Genomic DNA, 17,475 nt, shown 5'->3' on the forward strand with positions numbered 1-17,475 from the left:
AGAAGGCATTGTGAAAAAACTATTCAATGGAAATACTGCAAACGTTTGTTCTATAATCCCGGTGAACATATTTTTTAATCAAGTCAAACTGCCATTCGATAAACCTATGCGTACAGAAGTTAAATAATAGTTTTAAACACAATTTACCCAAAAACAGACATTTTTAACCCATTTTCGACACTTCTAGCAACCACAAAAAGATGTTTCATACTGTTGAAAAGCTGGCAAAATAAGCTTTCATAAGGTATATAACATGACAAAATTAACGTGTTTGTTAGTAGCGTAATTTATTGTTTAAAATTCTTATAAATCACAGTGCAAGTCAAGTTAGTTGTATTCCCTGTAGTCGAACAATTTAATTTCCTATGCTATAGTCTTGAATTTCAACTAAAATGAAAGACATAACATTTCACCCCGTAATGAAAATTTCATTGGAAAAATAACATATAAATATATTAAATATATATTTTAGCTTGTATGTTTTATTTTCATACTTATATTTTGTTCACGAAAGTTCTGTACTTGGTGGGTAACACATTAACATGCTGAATACTCCTGCAACTTTAAACTGTACTCAAAGTCTGTCATTGTTTTTAATTGACACTAACTAAAAACTGGACAGGGGAACTGTCATTGACAATGATTTTCTTCTTTTAAATTTTTAAATTTGAAATGGCATTCAAATAAATAGTGAGAAATATCCAAATACATATAAACTAATAAAATATTAAATAATACTCATTCAATTATTTTACCTCACACACTTTTATTTTATTTCCAGATGAAGAGACAAAAGATTCTGTGGATATACCGACTGATACCACTGAAGTAGAAACTGAAGATGTACGTTCTGTAGATATACCGTCTGACACCACTGAAGTAGAAACTGAAGATGTACGTCCTGTGGATATACCAACTGACATCACTGAAGTAGAAACTGAAGATGTACGTCCTGTAGATATACCGACTGACATCACTGAAGTAGAAACTGAAGATGTACATTCTGTAGATATACCGGCTGAGGCCACTGAAGTAGAAACTGAAGATGTACGAGATGTAAGTTCTGGAGAAAGCATTGCATTAATTAAGGTAATTTAGCTTTGTTGTACTTTACTGTTTCAATAAATATTGAGCTTGTGTAATATGAATAATAAATTATTATATTTCATATCTACTTGACATTTGTGTTGCATACCATATTTGTCACAGATATGCTATAATGTCTTTGGAGTGTCTGCTTTTAGGCTGCCCTCTATATATATTCTATTTTTTTTGTTTTTTCATGCATTTCAAAATTGGGGTACCGTATTCACTGTGGGGATGTCCAGTCATGAAGTTGTCTAATTTGTTTATTCAGAGCATTATTATAGCATTACTTCTATGCTGCATTAATTTAATATGTCAGGTGGATATGATATCATTTGCAGCTTATATGATATTCTGTCAGTCAGTTTGGTTTCAATCAATTCTCTATTTTATCTGATTTCTTTTGATGTTGTTGACTTTGTTGAGTGGAGCTTATCATATTAGTGATTGTCCATCAACTTTTTCAAATTCTTACACGTATGTACCTTGGAGGTCTACCTCTCTTAAATTTGTCCATTTCGTGATGATATCTTTAATAATTCTCCAATTTAGATAAATATTTTTGGTAAAAAGTGATATTTTTGACTTCTTGTTGAAATTCGCAAGTCCAATTGCTTTGATATTATACATATATGTATCTCAGGTGGCCCTCTCTTAAGTTTGCTTCATTTTTCTAATTGAAAATATCATTGCAAACAGAGGAGCTAAAATTTGAAACTGATTTTAACTGTAGATGTTGCAAATTTTGTTTGATTTTGTGTAAATTTTGTTTCCTTACATTGCATGTCATCTGCCATTTCTCAGACATGAACCAATTTCATTTAAACCATGATGCACATTCTACCTGTTTCTCAGATACACTTATACAGATTTGATTCAAATTTGATACAAATGCAAGTCACAATGAGTTGAAAAATATATACCAGGTATTGTTTTTATTTTTGGCTTTTGTAGCCAACTGCTGGCTGTTTTTGTTTATAAAACTTTTCAACCACTTCAAAGACATGCCTGGTCGCTTATATTCAAACTTGTCAGGCACATCACTCATAATGGGTTACAGAGCTACGGTAGGTTTTTGTCTGATTAAATTCAAAATTGACTAGTGGCCTTGTTATTTTTTTTCCTGTGTTCTTATCCATTTTATGAACATTAATTCACCAATTTTGTTCAAAGTAATACAAAGACAAGACATAATGATATAATATAGATGTTGATTTGTTTTTAGCTCCGCTGTCGACTTTGTCCGTAAATTTATAAATTTGGTAAAAAAAAACATCTTATTTGTGTTAAATTTTATGTATTGCATGTACACATTCATTCAGTGTCTGCACATTTATAATATCCACTTTAAAGATCCGCTGCCAACTTTGTGTGATTGTCCGCCGTCCATCGCCTGTGTCAATGTTTTACGTTTTCGACTTCTTCTTGAAAACTACAAGCCTGAATGCTTTGATACTTGGTGGTAGACCTCTCTCAGATTTGTTCATTTCATGTTGATATCTTCAATTCTCTAATTTTGGTAAACATTTTTGTCATTTTTGGTAAAAAGTGATATATTTGACTTCTTGTTAAAAACCAAAAATCCGATTGTTTTGATATTGCATATATAGGTACTACATGTAGACCTTTCTCAGCATTGTTCATTTCGTGATAATATCTTTAATTCTTTAATTTTGGTGAATATTTTTGTCATTTTTGGTAAAAAGTGATATTTTCGACTTCTTATTGAAAACTGCAGTCTGATTGGTTTTATATTACATATATAGGTAGTACATGTGGACCTCTTTCTGATTTGTTAATTTCATGGTGATATCTGCAATTACTTAATTTTAGTGAATATTTTTGTGATGTTTGGTAAAAAATGATATTTTCAAATTATTATTGTCAACCAAAAGTCCAATTGCTTTGATATTACATATATAGGTACTACATGTGGACCTCTTTCAGATTTGTTGATTTTGTAATGATATCTTCAATTCTTTAATTTTGGTGAATATTTTTGTCATTTTTGGTAAAAAGTGATATCTTCGACTTCTTGTTGAAAACTGCAGTCTGATTGGTTTTATATTACATATATAGGTACTACATGTGGACCTCTTTCAGATTTGTTCATTTCGTGGTGATATCTTCAATTACTTAATTTTGATGATTATTTTTGTCATTTTTGGTGAAAAGTGATATTTTTGAATTCTTGTTGAAAACAGAAAGTCCTGTTGCTTTGTACTATACATATTGTTCATTTTCTAATGATATCTTCTGTTCTTAAATTGAAATGTACATTGCTAACAGCGGAGCTATCTCAGCCGAAAAGCTGCTTGTTTATTTCATTGGTCTTTGACCAACTGGGGACAATTGACAACTTTTAAATGTGTCATCAACTGTATTTGAGGCATGTCTGTTACTGATGCGCATGGTAAAATGACATTATTTGACTGTGTAAACACTTCGTTATCTTTGCTCAAAGTAGGTACAAATAGAAATTCAGCATTTTGTTTATCTTTGGGCAAATATAAGTGGTCATTTTTGACCAGAAAATAAGTCAGTATGTCATTAAGCATTTCTCAGACATGTCTCGTCAGATTTTGTTCAATGTTGTACAAGACATAAGACATAATTTTGTTTGTCCAAATGTAATTAATGATGTTTAATGTCATATTTTTAGCTCTGCTGTTGACTTTGTCGAGCGGAGCTTATCATATGAGTGATTGTCCGTCGGCTTCCGTTGTTCGTGTCAACTTTTTACTTTTTCGACTTCTTGGAAACTAAAGATCTGAATGCTTTGATACTTGATGTATATGTACCTTGGGTAGACCACTTATAGACTTGTTCATTTTATGATGACATCTTCCATTCTCTAATTTCGGTAAATATATTTGTAATTTTTTGGTAAAAAGTGATATTTTCGACTTCTTGGTAAAAACCGCTAGGCTAATTGCTTTGATATTACATATATAGGTACTACATGCGAATCTCTCTCAGATTTGTTCATTTCGTGAAGATATCTTCAATTTTCTAATTTTGGTGAACATTTTCGTAATTTTTAGTAAAAAGTGATATTTCGACTTCTCTTAAATAACCACAAGTCCCATTGCTTTGATATTACATATATAGGTACTACATGTGGGCCTCTCTCAGATTTGTCCATTTCATGATGATATCTTCAATTATCTAATTTTGATGAATATTATTGTCATTTTTGGTGAAAAGTGATATTTTCGAATATTTGTTGAAAACAGCAAGTCTTATTGCTTTGATACTTATACATATTGTTCATTTTCTAATGATATCTTCAGTTTAATTGTAATGTGCATTGCTAACAGTGGAGCTATCTCAGCCGAGAGGCTGCTTGTTTATTTAGACCCATAATAAGGTAGCAGTTTTTTACCTGCTTAAAAATAAACACGTTATGAACATTATCTACTGCTACTATCCTAAAGGACACTATGCAGTCGATGCCATTATTATTCTATTATGCCTAACATTTTTGTCTTTACAGTGTGTTGGAATGACTTATAAATTACTGTAATGTACATCCTAGGGATATAACTTGATTGCAAGGAAATAAACATCACAGATTTGTTTTATCACTATTCTTTGAATTCACATAAAATTACAATTTACGTCTACATTTTTACGCAACTTTTGTGTCACCTAACTAAAATTAAAAATCCTCACTCTCGTGAAATTACTGTCTTCCTCTTGCTGACATATTGTCACATTTCACTTACAGCCAGAGTGTAGTGCACTGATTGTTGGATTAGAATGGTGGCCAAAAAGATTTGATCTATCACTTTCTATGATGCATAAAGACATAGCTGTCACAGTGAAACAGGGAGTAAATAAAGTGTATGCTACAGCTCTGGTACCAACAGAAGATGAAATAGAAGATGCAAGAGACCATGGAGTAGAGCTGATTCTACCTCGGGTGGAACCTGAACTTCGTGTTACTGATAACCCCTCAAATGAATGGCTCTTAAAACATGATAAGTTCTTTCCAGACCTCAAGAATTACCAAGACATTGGTATTATAATCGGCCATGTCCACAACACTAAGACTATACATGCTGCTAGATCTATTCAGCAGATGGTATTCCCAAAAGCCAAACTAATAACTGTATATCACAACATTCCAGTAGGATCAGCAGATACAGAAATAGAAGTCTTGGAATATGCTGTATATTCTGATCTTGTAATATCCGTTGGTCCAAGGGTATTTCAACATATTGACAATAAATTGAGAACTCTGCCTAAACCAAAGAAACATATCAGCTACCTGCCTTACATTGATGATGTCGCCATCAGTTCAGACAAAACTAAACCAGAACTAGAAAAGGGAATAGAAATATTGTCTGTATTATCAAATTTGAAGATAACTGATGAACTGAATGCAGTTAGCTGTGCCATGCAACAGATTGCCAATAAATATGAACATGATGTCAAAAAACCCATTTGGAAGGTTTGTGGAGTTTCTGACATAAATTCTGAAAATCTGCAACACCATTTGGAGAGTAATATATCTTCTTCACATTTGAAGGTTGATGTCTACTCTCATAAGACTTTAAATAGCGTCCTCCAAGACGTGAAACAATCTCACCTTTTTCTTCATGTCCCTGGAAAAGATCCACATGGTGTCCTTGCTCTGTCAGCAATAGCAGCTGGTGTTCCTACACTTATTAGTTCTAATACAGGAGTTGCTAACTTTCTCCAAGACTTACACTGTGATTGCAGCAAGTTCATTGTGGATACTGATGCATGTGCAACTGAAGCAAAGACTATTGAGGAGTGGGAAAAAAAGATAATGACAATTCTTTCTGACTATTCACAATCACTCGCCAACATCCAGAATCTAAGAAGTGTTTTACTCCACTCTATGAAAGAGGGCGATATATCTGAATCACACAATGAAATCATCACTTGGTGCCGTCATCAAACAGGTGAGGTTTAATTTATGCATTACTTTTATAATGAAAACAACCAAAACACGTCACTGTGTATAATGCTGCTTTGGGCGTACAAAAATGTATGTACATGCGTATAGTTTTGGATGAATGCTAAAGTACACAATGGGAAAATGCTGTCCTTTTAGTTGCCTTCATTATAATTTTTTTTGACCAAATTCCACTTAGGTATAGGTAAACACCCATCCAACATGGTTTCTTTGACCTAAATATGAAATATAATCAGATTGGTAATCATTCATGTGTTGTCTAGCTTTGTTAAGTAACTGGTACACCAAATTGAGTAAATATTAAGAGTTAGAACCGCATGGGGGGGGGGTGATTTCGCTGCATAAATGTTTGATGGCACCATATAGCACATTATCAACTTTATTTTGAGAAAGACGCTTTGCAGGAGGTATTTAACCTATGAGGTCACTTGTTTTAGTTATAAGGTAAATCATTAAATGATTAAAAATACTTCAATATCATTTCACCTAGTTTTGAGTATAAATCAATGTGAATCTCAGAACATTTTTAGTGGTCAGAATTTTAAATGCAAATGAGGGAGTGTGCAAGCAGGCAAGTGCATGGAGGAAAATAAATCAGAAATTTTACGGTAAAATAAACAAGCGGTTGCAAAATTAGGTGGGAAAAAAGTAAATGAAAAGCAGAATCAAGCAGGAACTGAGTACTGTAGAGTCATGTATGGATTTCTTTAATTATTCATAATTGCTAAAACATAGCCATTTGAAATTATATTTTGAAATGCCGTACTTGTTCTATTAGAAGCACATCAGCTAGAAAACATACTTCTCAATAATTTTGCATACAATGAATATAATTGATAAGTTGAAATATAATAATAATAATGTGAAATTAAGATGTGCTTATATAGTAAATACAGTACTCCTTATTTGTACTTCATGCTATCAATACACGTGGGAGTTTTTACTAAGCTTTCTTTGATTCAGGAGTGCTTTAACTGATCAAATGGATATTTGGCATGTAGTAAATATAATTTTGTTCAGTCAAATGACTTTGCCACCATCTTTGAAATTCACTACGTTCAATTACCCACCATAGACTCCGGTCAGTCAAAATGACTATTTTGAACTGCAGGCATTAATCTGCGATTCAGTCAATGACTGAGAAATAAATCTAGGCCAGGGAAAACCCCATGACCTCAAGCTTTTCGCCTTCCTCCCTTCCCGCTAGTTCACTGGGTACCGGAGAAAACTTCGACAGGTGCACATCTGCATATTGACACTGGTCGCATACAATTGGCCAACCAAGGCCTGGTTTCCACTTCTGTTGGAAATGCTAGTCGAAACACCAGTAGTGCTTCTGGACATACCAAACCTGCCGTCCCAACTGGATGGCGCACTACCAACGAATGGAGGCTCTCAGTAGACTCGCACAGACAAAAGTCTTGTCTGAGCGGGCTGCCAACATCCTGGCCAGGGAGAACAGGGATTCCACCAACGCAGCCTACATTTCTAGGCTGCGAGCATACACGGATTGGTGTAGTGGAAGGGAGATTGATCTATACCATCCCTCTATTGGCCAGGTAGCAGGCTCATCTTCCACCTGTTTGACGAAGTGAGTCTGTCCTACGCAGTGATCATTGGCTACAGGTCGGCCTTGTCCAGCATCATTGAGAGCGCTTTGGGAACAAGACTAGCCGATTGTCCTATTATTAGGAGACTGTTTACTGCTTTCCTAATCAGAGGCCAAGACCCTGAACAAGGGAACCACCCCACTGGGATTTGTCAGTTGTGTTGTCCACTCTAAGCAGACCGCCCTTTGTGCCTCTCCAATCAGCACCACTCAAATGTTTGATGTGGAAAACAGTCTTCCTACTGGCCCTCTCCTCAGGTAGGCGTCTGCCGATCATCATCCCCCGGCTGTCAAACATTGCCGGCCCAGAGGATCAGGAAGAATTGCTTTTCGGCCCGATTCGAAAAATGAGTTGCTACAAAAACCGTACTAGGGATTAGAGACGGGGTGCCAAACACAAGTTTTTTGCGTTGCTGGCATGCAAGACAAGCCAGCCTTCCCGACTACTGTGACTGTGTTAGAAGTCTATAGTTCCTCAACACAGAACTTGCAGAGACACCAAGTACGAGCGCATGAGGTCTGTGCGATTGCTAACTTACTAGCGCTAGCGTCAGTCGCCCCCCTTGAACTTTTACTGATGGCAGGCTTCTTGAGAATGCAGAAAGTTTTTATCAACTACCACCAATTTTGCGACCAGATTTCTACCTTCGGCACCCCCTGGAATTACCAGGTCTCGCTTTCGGCCTATGCCTTCATGCAGAACTGTTTCGGTCTCTTTTTCAAGCTACTAGTACTGACCCTAGAAGGGTCCGGGGTCTAGCATTCTCGGGCACATTGAACCCTGTCACCATGGCAGCATTTTGGCTCTTGCTCCGGGGACGGCACAGGCAAGATGAGATACTATTTTCTGTATTTGTCTTAACTATGTGGTAGCTTATTACAGGAGAGCATTATCCAGGACTGGGACACACTTTTCATCACTTTCTGTTTACTTGGAAACCTGCCACCTATCGGCGTCTGACTCTGCCTACAGTTCAAAATAGTTATTTTGACTGACCACAGTCTATGGTGGGTAATTGAACGTAGTGAATTTAGGCAGAGGGTTCTCGGAACCCGCCTATTCACAAAGTTCATACCCACTATAGACCCCCCCCCCAACCACCCCACTTTTTCCGTAGCGTTGGCTTAGTCCTCGGCATGGAGAAAGAAAAAACCCAATTGAAGTATTTAGCCAATATGGCTTACCAGAGTCTATGGTGGCACATCATTTTATTTTTCTTATCAGAATTAAAATGGCCAACTGGCAGCCATTTTGTTTCAATGAATGCAGCTCTAGTGCCACATCTCTGCAATGCTTTGACTGATTATGTTCAATTTTTATATATTCTTTATACATCATGTCATAGATGTACAAATATATCCACAGGCCACTTCTTAAATGTATTTCATGATGAGATTTTATGAAGTTCCGATGCCAACAAAATCCAACTTCACATTTGCTGTCTAGTATTTTACAAAATCAGACGTGCTCATTGCTTCACACACACAATTGTAATTCGCACTGCTTCATAGCCATGCGATGAGTGTAACCCAACAAAACGAGCAAAATTAAAATTCTCCAGATAGTAAATGTAATTGTTTTGTCAGTTATTGATCTTGGTTTGCTTGGGAAGCTACAAACAACATTGTTTTGAAACATTTCCGACGCACCCAGACTTCAAGTCGCCGAAGTGACTAACCACTTATGTTCACGGCGATAGTGAGAGTATTATTTGCATTCAAAAAATGATTTCTTTCTTTATGGAATGTACTCTAAACTTTCAAATGCCAAAGTCAAAATAACATTGAATGTCATGTAAGTTGGTTAATTTTGCAGTGCAATATCACTTGTATCTACAACAACCCAAGTTTAATTTGTGCGTATAATTGTCAATGACAATGCAATGTTTATTCACCACCACTAGCAATGTTGATTTTTGCATCCCTTTTGCTCGAATGACTTCAAACAATTTGAATAATAAACAGTGAATAGATCCATGGTTACTAGTAACCGTGATAGATCAGACTTTTTTCCATACTGGCTATCCGGAAAACGACAACTAATGTATATACAGGAATTATTCTTTATAATGACTAATTCATACTATTTTCAACGTTAGTGTTTGTTAGTTGGGCAAATCAGTTGTTGTTCCGAAGTTTTCAAACTGTCTGAAAATCACTCGGTACCGGAAATGGCTGCGCCGACTTGTTTTGTGTCAGCATTCTCAAAGCCGGACTGGAACAGGAAGTTGGTTAGCGTGGGGGAATACAAAGGTGTTAATCTGAAAATTCATTGTCTATTCTTGCTTGTGATTGGTCCAGGCAACGTTTGGCGATCGTGATGTAGCTCTGTCTGTAAGATTGTGTGTTGCCTGTTTTCGAGAAAATAAAACATCCGTTGATCAAATTATCGTAATTTTTACTTGTACCATACTATTTAAAAGAACGTTTGTGTGTTTTAATTTCACAAACAAATAAAAACGTTTTTTTTCGATAATTTTGAACTCTGGAAATCACTCAAGGCTGCAAATGGTTGAATGCTTGCCTACGAATGAAAAAATTACCATATTTGTTTGTTTGTTGAATTGTGCTATTTTCAAGAAAGTTGGCATGTTTTAATTTGGCAAGTTTATTTACGAAAGTTTTTTTTTTTAAATGTCTGAAAACTATTCTGTAAGTGTGTCTTGGGGTCAAACTGGTGTCATATGTTAATCACCTCACCGCTACGTGAATTATGATTTTTTATTGGCCAAATACCTTTCGGTGAGAAAAAACGTTCTGTAATCTGGAAACATGCATTTTTAGCACCACAAATTTGATGACCTCAAACTATTGCAAAATAAAAACGGAATTGTATCTGGGCCACCAATGATAAACCGTACCATGGCAGAATGGTTGGGCAAGTGCGTATTTTTCCCCAGACAGGCAGCGAGAATGAACCGAGACACTGTTTACAAAACACTTTTTGTCTCGAAATCGTTTCTTTCTCGTTTTTATGATTCAACCACTCAAATCATATCTCAGATAATGACCTCTCAAAATATAATTACCGTTTTTGTTCTAATAATTCAGCCACTCCCAATGTTTTTTTTTCATGGTTTCATGACCTTAGATTAGCCGTTGAAAGCCCGTAACAGGGTGTGTAAGCACGTTACCCTTTTGGAAACAAGCAATTGTGGCATTTTCATCTGCCGATTGGTCTTAATTATAGCTAGCCAATTACTTTAATCTCAGACAACAAATAATTATTAGTTGTCTGAGCTTTAATTTATTTGTTTCCAATAGCTTCGTACTTATTTCCCAGAGATGTTATATAACTGTATTTCACGCCAAACATCCCGATTTCGTTGATAAACAGGCTTGAAAATCATTGCCGTCTATGAGTCTATAATTTTACATTTTTAAAAAGCTTGAACTCAGAATGGGGCACAGTATGAATTTTCTCGATGGCACAGAATGAGGGACGCAGAATGGTGGCACAACTAGGTGGCGCACAATGCTTATTTTGGGAAATGCGCCGGTGCATTCCAGCGGCGCAAAGTACCGATTTTGATCTCCTCACTACCCCAGACCATTCGTCCCAGACGAATGGTCTGGGGTATCTCCTCACATACCTCCATGCCTTGACTAACCAAGTTTAAACTTTACACATACATCAGACTTCATGTCAGACAGACACATTTGCATTTTGTCACCAAATCCAAAACGACTGACTGGCAGCCATCTTGTTTAAACGAATGCACAAATCCTTATCTCATACATGTTAAATTGATTGATATTATTGCCTCGGTAGTCATGCAATATTTCATGTGTATAATACAGGCATCTCATAGAAGGGGTTTATCTGACTAAAACCTACCACTCCAAACCATCTGTAGATATATATTTTACAAAAATTCTTACACTTTTAAAACCTTTCAGTGAGTCCTGTATACTATTTTGCATAAAATTTGTAATGAAAAGGGGACCATACCCCTATTTTTAAATGGAATAATCTATAAAACATTTGTAATGGAAAGGGGACCATACCCCTATTTTTAAATGGAATAATCTATAAAACATTTGTAATGGAAAGGGGACCATACCCCTATTTTTAAATGGAATAATCTATAAAACATTTGTAATGGAAAGGGGACCATACCCCTATTTTTAAATGGAATAATCTATAAAACATTTGTAATGGAAAGGGGACCATACCCCTATTTTTAAATGGAATAATCTATAAAACATTTGTAATGGAAAGGGAACCATACCCCTATTTTTAAATGGAATAATCTATAAAACATTTGTAATGGAAAGGGGACCATACCCCTATTTTTAAATGAAATAATCTATAAAACATTTGTAATGGAAAGGGGACCATACCCCTATTTTTAAATGGAATAATCTATAAAACATTTGTAATGGAAAGGGGACCATACCCCTATTTTTAAATGAAATAATCTATAAAACATTTGTAATGGAAAGGGAACCATACCCCTATTTTTAAATGGAATAATCTATAAAACATTTGTAATGGAAAGGGGACCATACCCCTATTTTTAAATGAAATAATCTATAAAACATTTGTAATGGAAAGGGGACCATACCCCTATTTTTAAATGGAATAATCTATAAAACATTTGTAATGGAAAGGGGACCATACCCCTATTTTTAAATGAAATAATCTATAAAACATTTGTAATGGAAAGGGGACCATACCCCTATTTTTAAATGGAATAATCTATATAACAATTGTAATGGAAAGGGGACCATACCCCTATTTTTAAATGGAATAATCTATAAAACATTTGTAATGACAAGCTAATATAAAACGTGTTACAAAGTGATGTGGCATTTACCATTTCGTTGAATTACGATTATTTCAACAATAGCCTTCATCTGAAATGCAGAATGATGTATCATATCCATTTGCTACCCTTGTATCGTTGAACTCCCATTCCACAACAATGAGCATGATGCACATGTGCTTAGGATGCTGTCATGGTCGTTACGATCAACAATAAAAAAAATATTTCCTTCATGACCCGGTGTTCACACTTTCACTCGCATAAATACTGCTACTGATATCTGGCAATAGTAAAGATAATAAATTTGAGACGATGCATCACTGTGTGCGAAAACCTGATGACCGACCACAAAAACTGCTAGATGCCGACTAATGTACATTTCACGAGGCCGGTTAGACGGAACTTGTATTATCTAAAATAAATATGTTTAGTCATTTGTTCTCATACTGTTAGCGTGACTGTAAAGGCTAAATGTAGTAGTCACGTTAAAAGAATTTAATTTTAGAGAAAACAAAAATTGTCAAGCTATGACCCGGAATGTGGGCACACACTTAGGGAATGAATTTGCTATTTTCTTAAACAACTGTAAAAAGCCATGAAGAAGCCAGTAAATTAATTCGTACTGCATCACATCGGAAACTCTGAAGATCGTCTGATCCAAGTCTCATTCCTGTTACATTTACCATCATATGCTGCGATATTTCCAGAATACGCTTTTTATCACCAAGTAACAGTAACAGTAAACATTACTAAACACAGTATTCATATCATTAATAAAACATGGCTAGGGGTATTTCTGGCTCGTACTCGCTATCGTGACTTTTTAAATTTGCGAACGCGATGTGATGATGAGAAAAGCATTAGGAACTTCATAAATGTTTTTGGAGATTAGACTCCAACCTGTTTCAACGTGGCATGACATAATCGACCTGTAAGTTTGAGAAAACGCGTCTTTACCTGAGCTTGGCTGGAGCTGTTTACTACAGCGTGACTTTCAAGGAAATAATCCCTATTGTTTAGAAGCGTATTTATACCTGGGCCTTTAACTTCAAACCATCCCTGTTAACATGTAGCATATTTGAGATTTTTGATAACAAATCTACATTATTGCATCACTCTAAACATGAATAGAACCACATGCATGTCATCCATTTTGTTTTTGTAAATACATAACTCTCACACTGTCCTTTGCATGTTTTCCTGGGTGAAATTCTTTTTCACAGAGCCCAAATTAATAGGGTGTAAATCATGGCATTGAAAGAGCTGCTCATGCATTGACCAATCACATGAGCACTCATAAACACCAACAAAATAGTTGCTTACCACTAAACACAAAGGAACGTTTATGTAAGCAGAAATTTTCATATGCTGGCTTCCCATTGCTATGTTTACGAATTGGATCTTGGCATGTGCCAACATTTTAGATACTTTTTTGTCAGCAGTTGCGTTCACGTTAGTTGGGACCCACTTGAACCCACTCGGCTTGTGTCCTCATTCGTCGGTCTGTTAATTGACCCAAACATGGAAAACGATAAGCATATAATAGTAATTCCTATAATGAAATTAAATCCATTTGCTGTTATGGTAGTTATTATGAGTCATCGTGCACATGTACGACAAAGATGATTTTTTCACGTTGATGTCGCATTGCAAGAAAAAAACAGTTGCAGCAGCACATAAATATACGTTGCTGACGACAGTTTGCATTCATTTCATTCATTACAACATCTGACCATATACTAGTATAGCTACACTTCTCTTCATCGTTATGTCATATCAGTATAAATCTTGGCAAGCACTGATTTCTGGTCGACCGTTCACAAACACATTTTGGCATGTGTCGAAGTTTCGGCACATGCTGAGATCTCATGTGTGTGGACACAATTGGGTCTAGTCGATATGCAAACATATCAGATTAGCTTAAAAGCCCATACTAGGTGTATCCTAGCCAAGACCAATGTGTATCTACTGTATTTGCCATGTTGAATTGGCTTCTTAGGTGACTATAAAGTAGAAGTCTTTAAGTTAAATCCTTTGAGTTTAATTTTAACATCATGTATTTATTTATTCATGTGTTTTCAGTTGAAGCAGAGGCACCCAAGACGATGTCAACACAGCTTGGGACGGAGGCTTACTATCAAATTAAGGAAAGTATGTAGTTATTATGTTTTGGTTTTATTCAAATAATGTATATAATTCATTACATTGCCCAAATCATTAGATGAAAGGAAACGTACATGTATATAAGTGTGAATGTCTGTTCTCGTTGTTTTTTTTCTTGTGGTAACAATAATGTACTGAAACATTTTTCATTAGTCCCTGAAAGCCGAGACTTGATATGTTTTTACCTCTGTGTGCATGCGTCGATGCGTCTCAATGGATTTCTTGAACATGCCTGGTCCGATCACATTTAAACTTAACGTATACATCTTATATCTTGTGCAACCTACATGTATGTACGTCCATTCATTTCATAATCTGATTCAAGATGGGTGAATGGCAACCGTTATTGTGTAAAATCATTAAAATTCAAGCATTTCTACTTGCTCTGTTCCTTTGGTACTTTGTATGTAGGGACTTTGGGTGGACCTTTGTCAGATTTGTTCATTTTGTGACGATATCTTCAATTCTCATGGTGCACATCGTCAACACTTATTGTATAGGATCCCAATGCATGTCTCTTTGTTCTTCTGGTTTGGTTTTGTGATTCAAAATAGCTAACTGGTGGCCATTTTTTTTTATACAAATGCAGTTCTGGACTGATTATTTTCAAAATTAAATTAGTCTGTCACACATTTGTTTTGGCCAAGTCGCAGTTGTTTTTAAAAATTCATCAAATTGCCATTCATAAACAAACTTATTAAACTTGGGATGTACATTGAACTTTATGGGACCTTACTGCACATTTATTTGTCAGATAGGAATCCAAATTGCTGACTTGTGGCCACTGTGTTTCAGTGATTGCAGTTTTGGAGCCATATCTCTGACATTCTCTGATTTTCATGTTCAAACTTTATTTATTAAACCTGGCAAGTAATGGGGACTATGTAATGCAATTACTTGTTCAATACGTTTCAAACTTGGAAATAACCATGTTGGGGTTCGGGTCTAATATGATATTGGAATGTCTTATTTGCATATTGATTTCAGATACAGTCAAACCTTGGTATATAGCATCTATTTAAGGGAAATGGTCTTTATATAATAGTTGTCCAGAAATTAATGAGGTACTTTCACAGCCAAACTTTTCATATTTGACATGACATATGGCCTTGTGTTATTTTATATTTGATGATTCTGTGATTACTAAATAGAATTAATTTTGTTTTGTTTCTATTTAGTAATTTAGTCTATTTAGTCTATTTACAAAGTTTGGCCATAGACCTCATTTTCAAAAACGATCTTCCACAACCTGTCTTTGCCATATCAGAACCATTCGTCATGTCACACATATGTATAGTCAATTTGTGTCTACAAGATGGCTGAATGGTGGCCATTTTACTTTTAAAAAACATCAAAGTCTAGCATTTCTGCCATTCTTGAATTTCATTTTGATAATTGGCATGTATTTATCATAAGTCATGATGCAATATCTCTGACTCATTGCCATTGTAGTATAAATGAACCATTATCAACATTTTCACCATTTTAATTTCTGGCTTTGTTGATGGATTTTGATTGAATACTAAAAGCTGGCTGGAGCTTTACATTGCTTGATCAAATGATTGTTTTGTAGGACATATGCACTTACTGTATAAACTCAAAATAAAAAAGTAACAATGAATTGTTGTTTAATTTTCAGAGAATGTCCTAATACGTGTGATGCTTGACGGTTACCAAGCAACCATTCTTGCAGCCAGCCAAGTGTTTAGAAAGATGACTAAATATGATGACATGCCATTAGTTAAGAAACATTTTGATGAAATTGGATCACTGCAAGTGACAGACTTTCGAATTGATAGTACCCAAATTTGGCTAAATGTAGAATGTCATAGAGAGGAATCAGCTGACCAGTTGTGGAATTCCTACAAGTGTGGTAAACTGACTGATGCGTTTCAAGGAGATATTGTGACTGAAGATGTACTGAAGGACTGTGGTGTATCAGAAATCGTCTTAAAGACCACTATAGAGACCTGGAATTATGAGAAGTGCTTGCTGGATTTCAAGTACAGAGATTTAGATGGTGAGTAAATTTTTAATATTGTTGACCAAATTGTTGTGTTGCTGCTCACTGTACTATAAAATCAGTACTCACAGAAATCCTGACAAAATTGTAATTGCATTTTGTTTTTTTTAAATATACTTGCAACCACAGTGTGTGCCACCCAAGTTGTTAATACATGAACAATATATGCCATATTTTGTTTCTGTTTCAAAATACAACTTAAGGTAGAGATGCACTTTATTTGTGAATTTCAATCAAAAATAGTTTTTTTCGTTTTTTATATAGATTTTTATCTAAAGAACATTCTGTGAAAATTTGACCAATGAATTCTTATTGGAACACCGTTAAAATTGCTGTTTATTTTCTGGTTAAAAATAAAAAACACTCACACGTGGCAATGTTTATGTCCAATTGCCTAATTTGCATGAGTAACCAAATAACAAGACCTTGATTGACAATATGCAAATCGAGATTGTACGGGTCATAGTTCATTCAATTCACGCGCATGTGCAATTATTCTCAAATCAGTTCTCGCTCGCTAGCAAACCAAACATTATATTTCCTCAGCGTTTTTTCTTAATTGTTATCATTACATTATGCGTGGTGTGAAAAGAAAGAGAGGTAGAAAGAAGATTCAGATGATTTCTATGTCGGAAGATGCAAAAGCTACACTGAAGGCATCAGCCCACCGAACGAAAAACAAATCGATGTGAGCGTCCAAACATGACTTTCCCTGAAGGCATGAATCCGAGTTTCTGATTGACTGAGAGATTTTATTTTTAAATAATTGTTCTCAAAAAATAAACTGAGCATGTCAAGAATAATTAAACATTGTTTACAGTGATAACTGCTCATAGTCGAAACGAAGCTTACCCATTCACGCTTGTCACGATAAACA

The 17,475-nt window shown here is 35.3% G+C and overlaps 1 protein-coding gene across 1 annotated transcript in view; it reads left to right on the forward strand.

Moving 5' to 3' along the window:
• Window positions 1-16,603, forward strand: part of LOC100366565 (uncharacterized) — a 59,074-nt gene extending 42,471 nt beyond the window's left edge. The window contains exons 6-9 of the mRNA XM_085495403.1: window positions 782-1,089; window positions 4,817-6,020; window positions 14,495-14,563; window positions 16,215-16,603. Coding sequence (XP_085351529.1) covers window positions 782-1,089; window positions 4,817-6,020; window positions 14,495-14,563; window positions 16,215-16,603 — 1,970 coding nt within the window. The remainder of the gene's footprint in view (window positions 1-781; window positions 1,090-4,816; window positions 6,021-14,494; window positions 14,564-16,214) is intronic.
• The last annotated feature ends 872 nt before the right edge of the window (window positions 16,604-17,475 follow it).

This window comes from Saccoglossus kowalevskii, chromosome 21 (genome assembly GCF_978046115.1).
Source record: "Saccoglossus kowalevskii chromosome 21, keSacKowa6.1, whole genome shotgun sequence".
NCBI lineage: Eukaryota > Metazoa > Hemichordata > Enteropneusta > Harrimaniidae > Saccoglossus > Saccoglossus kowalevskii.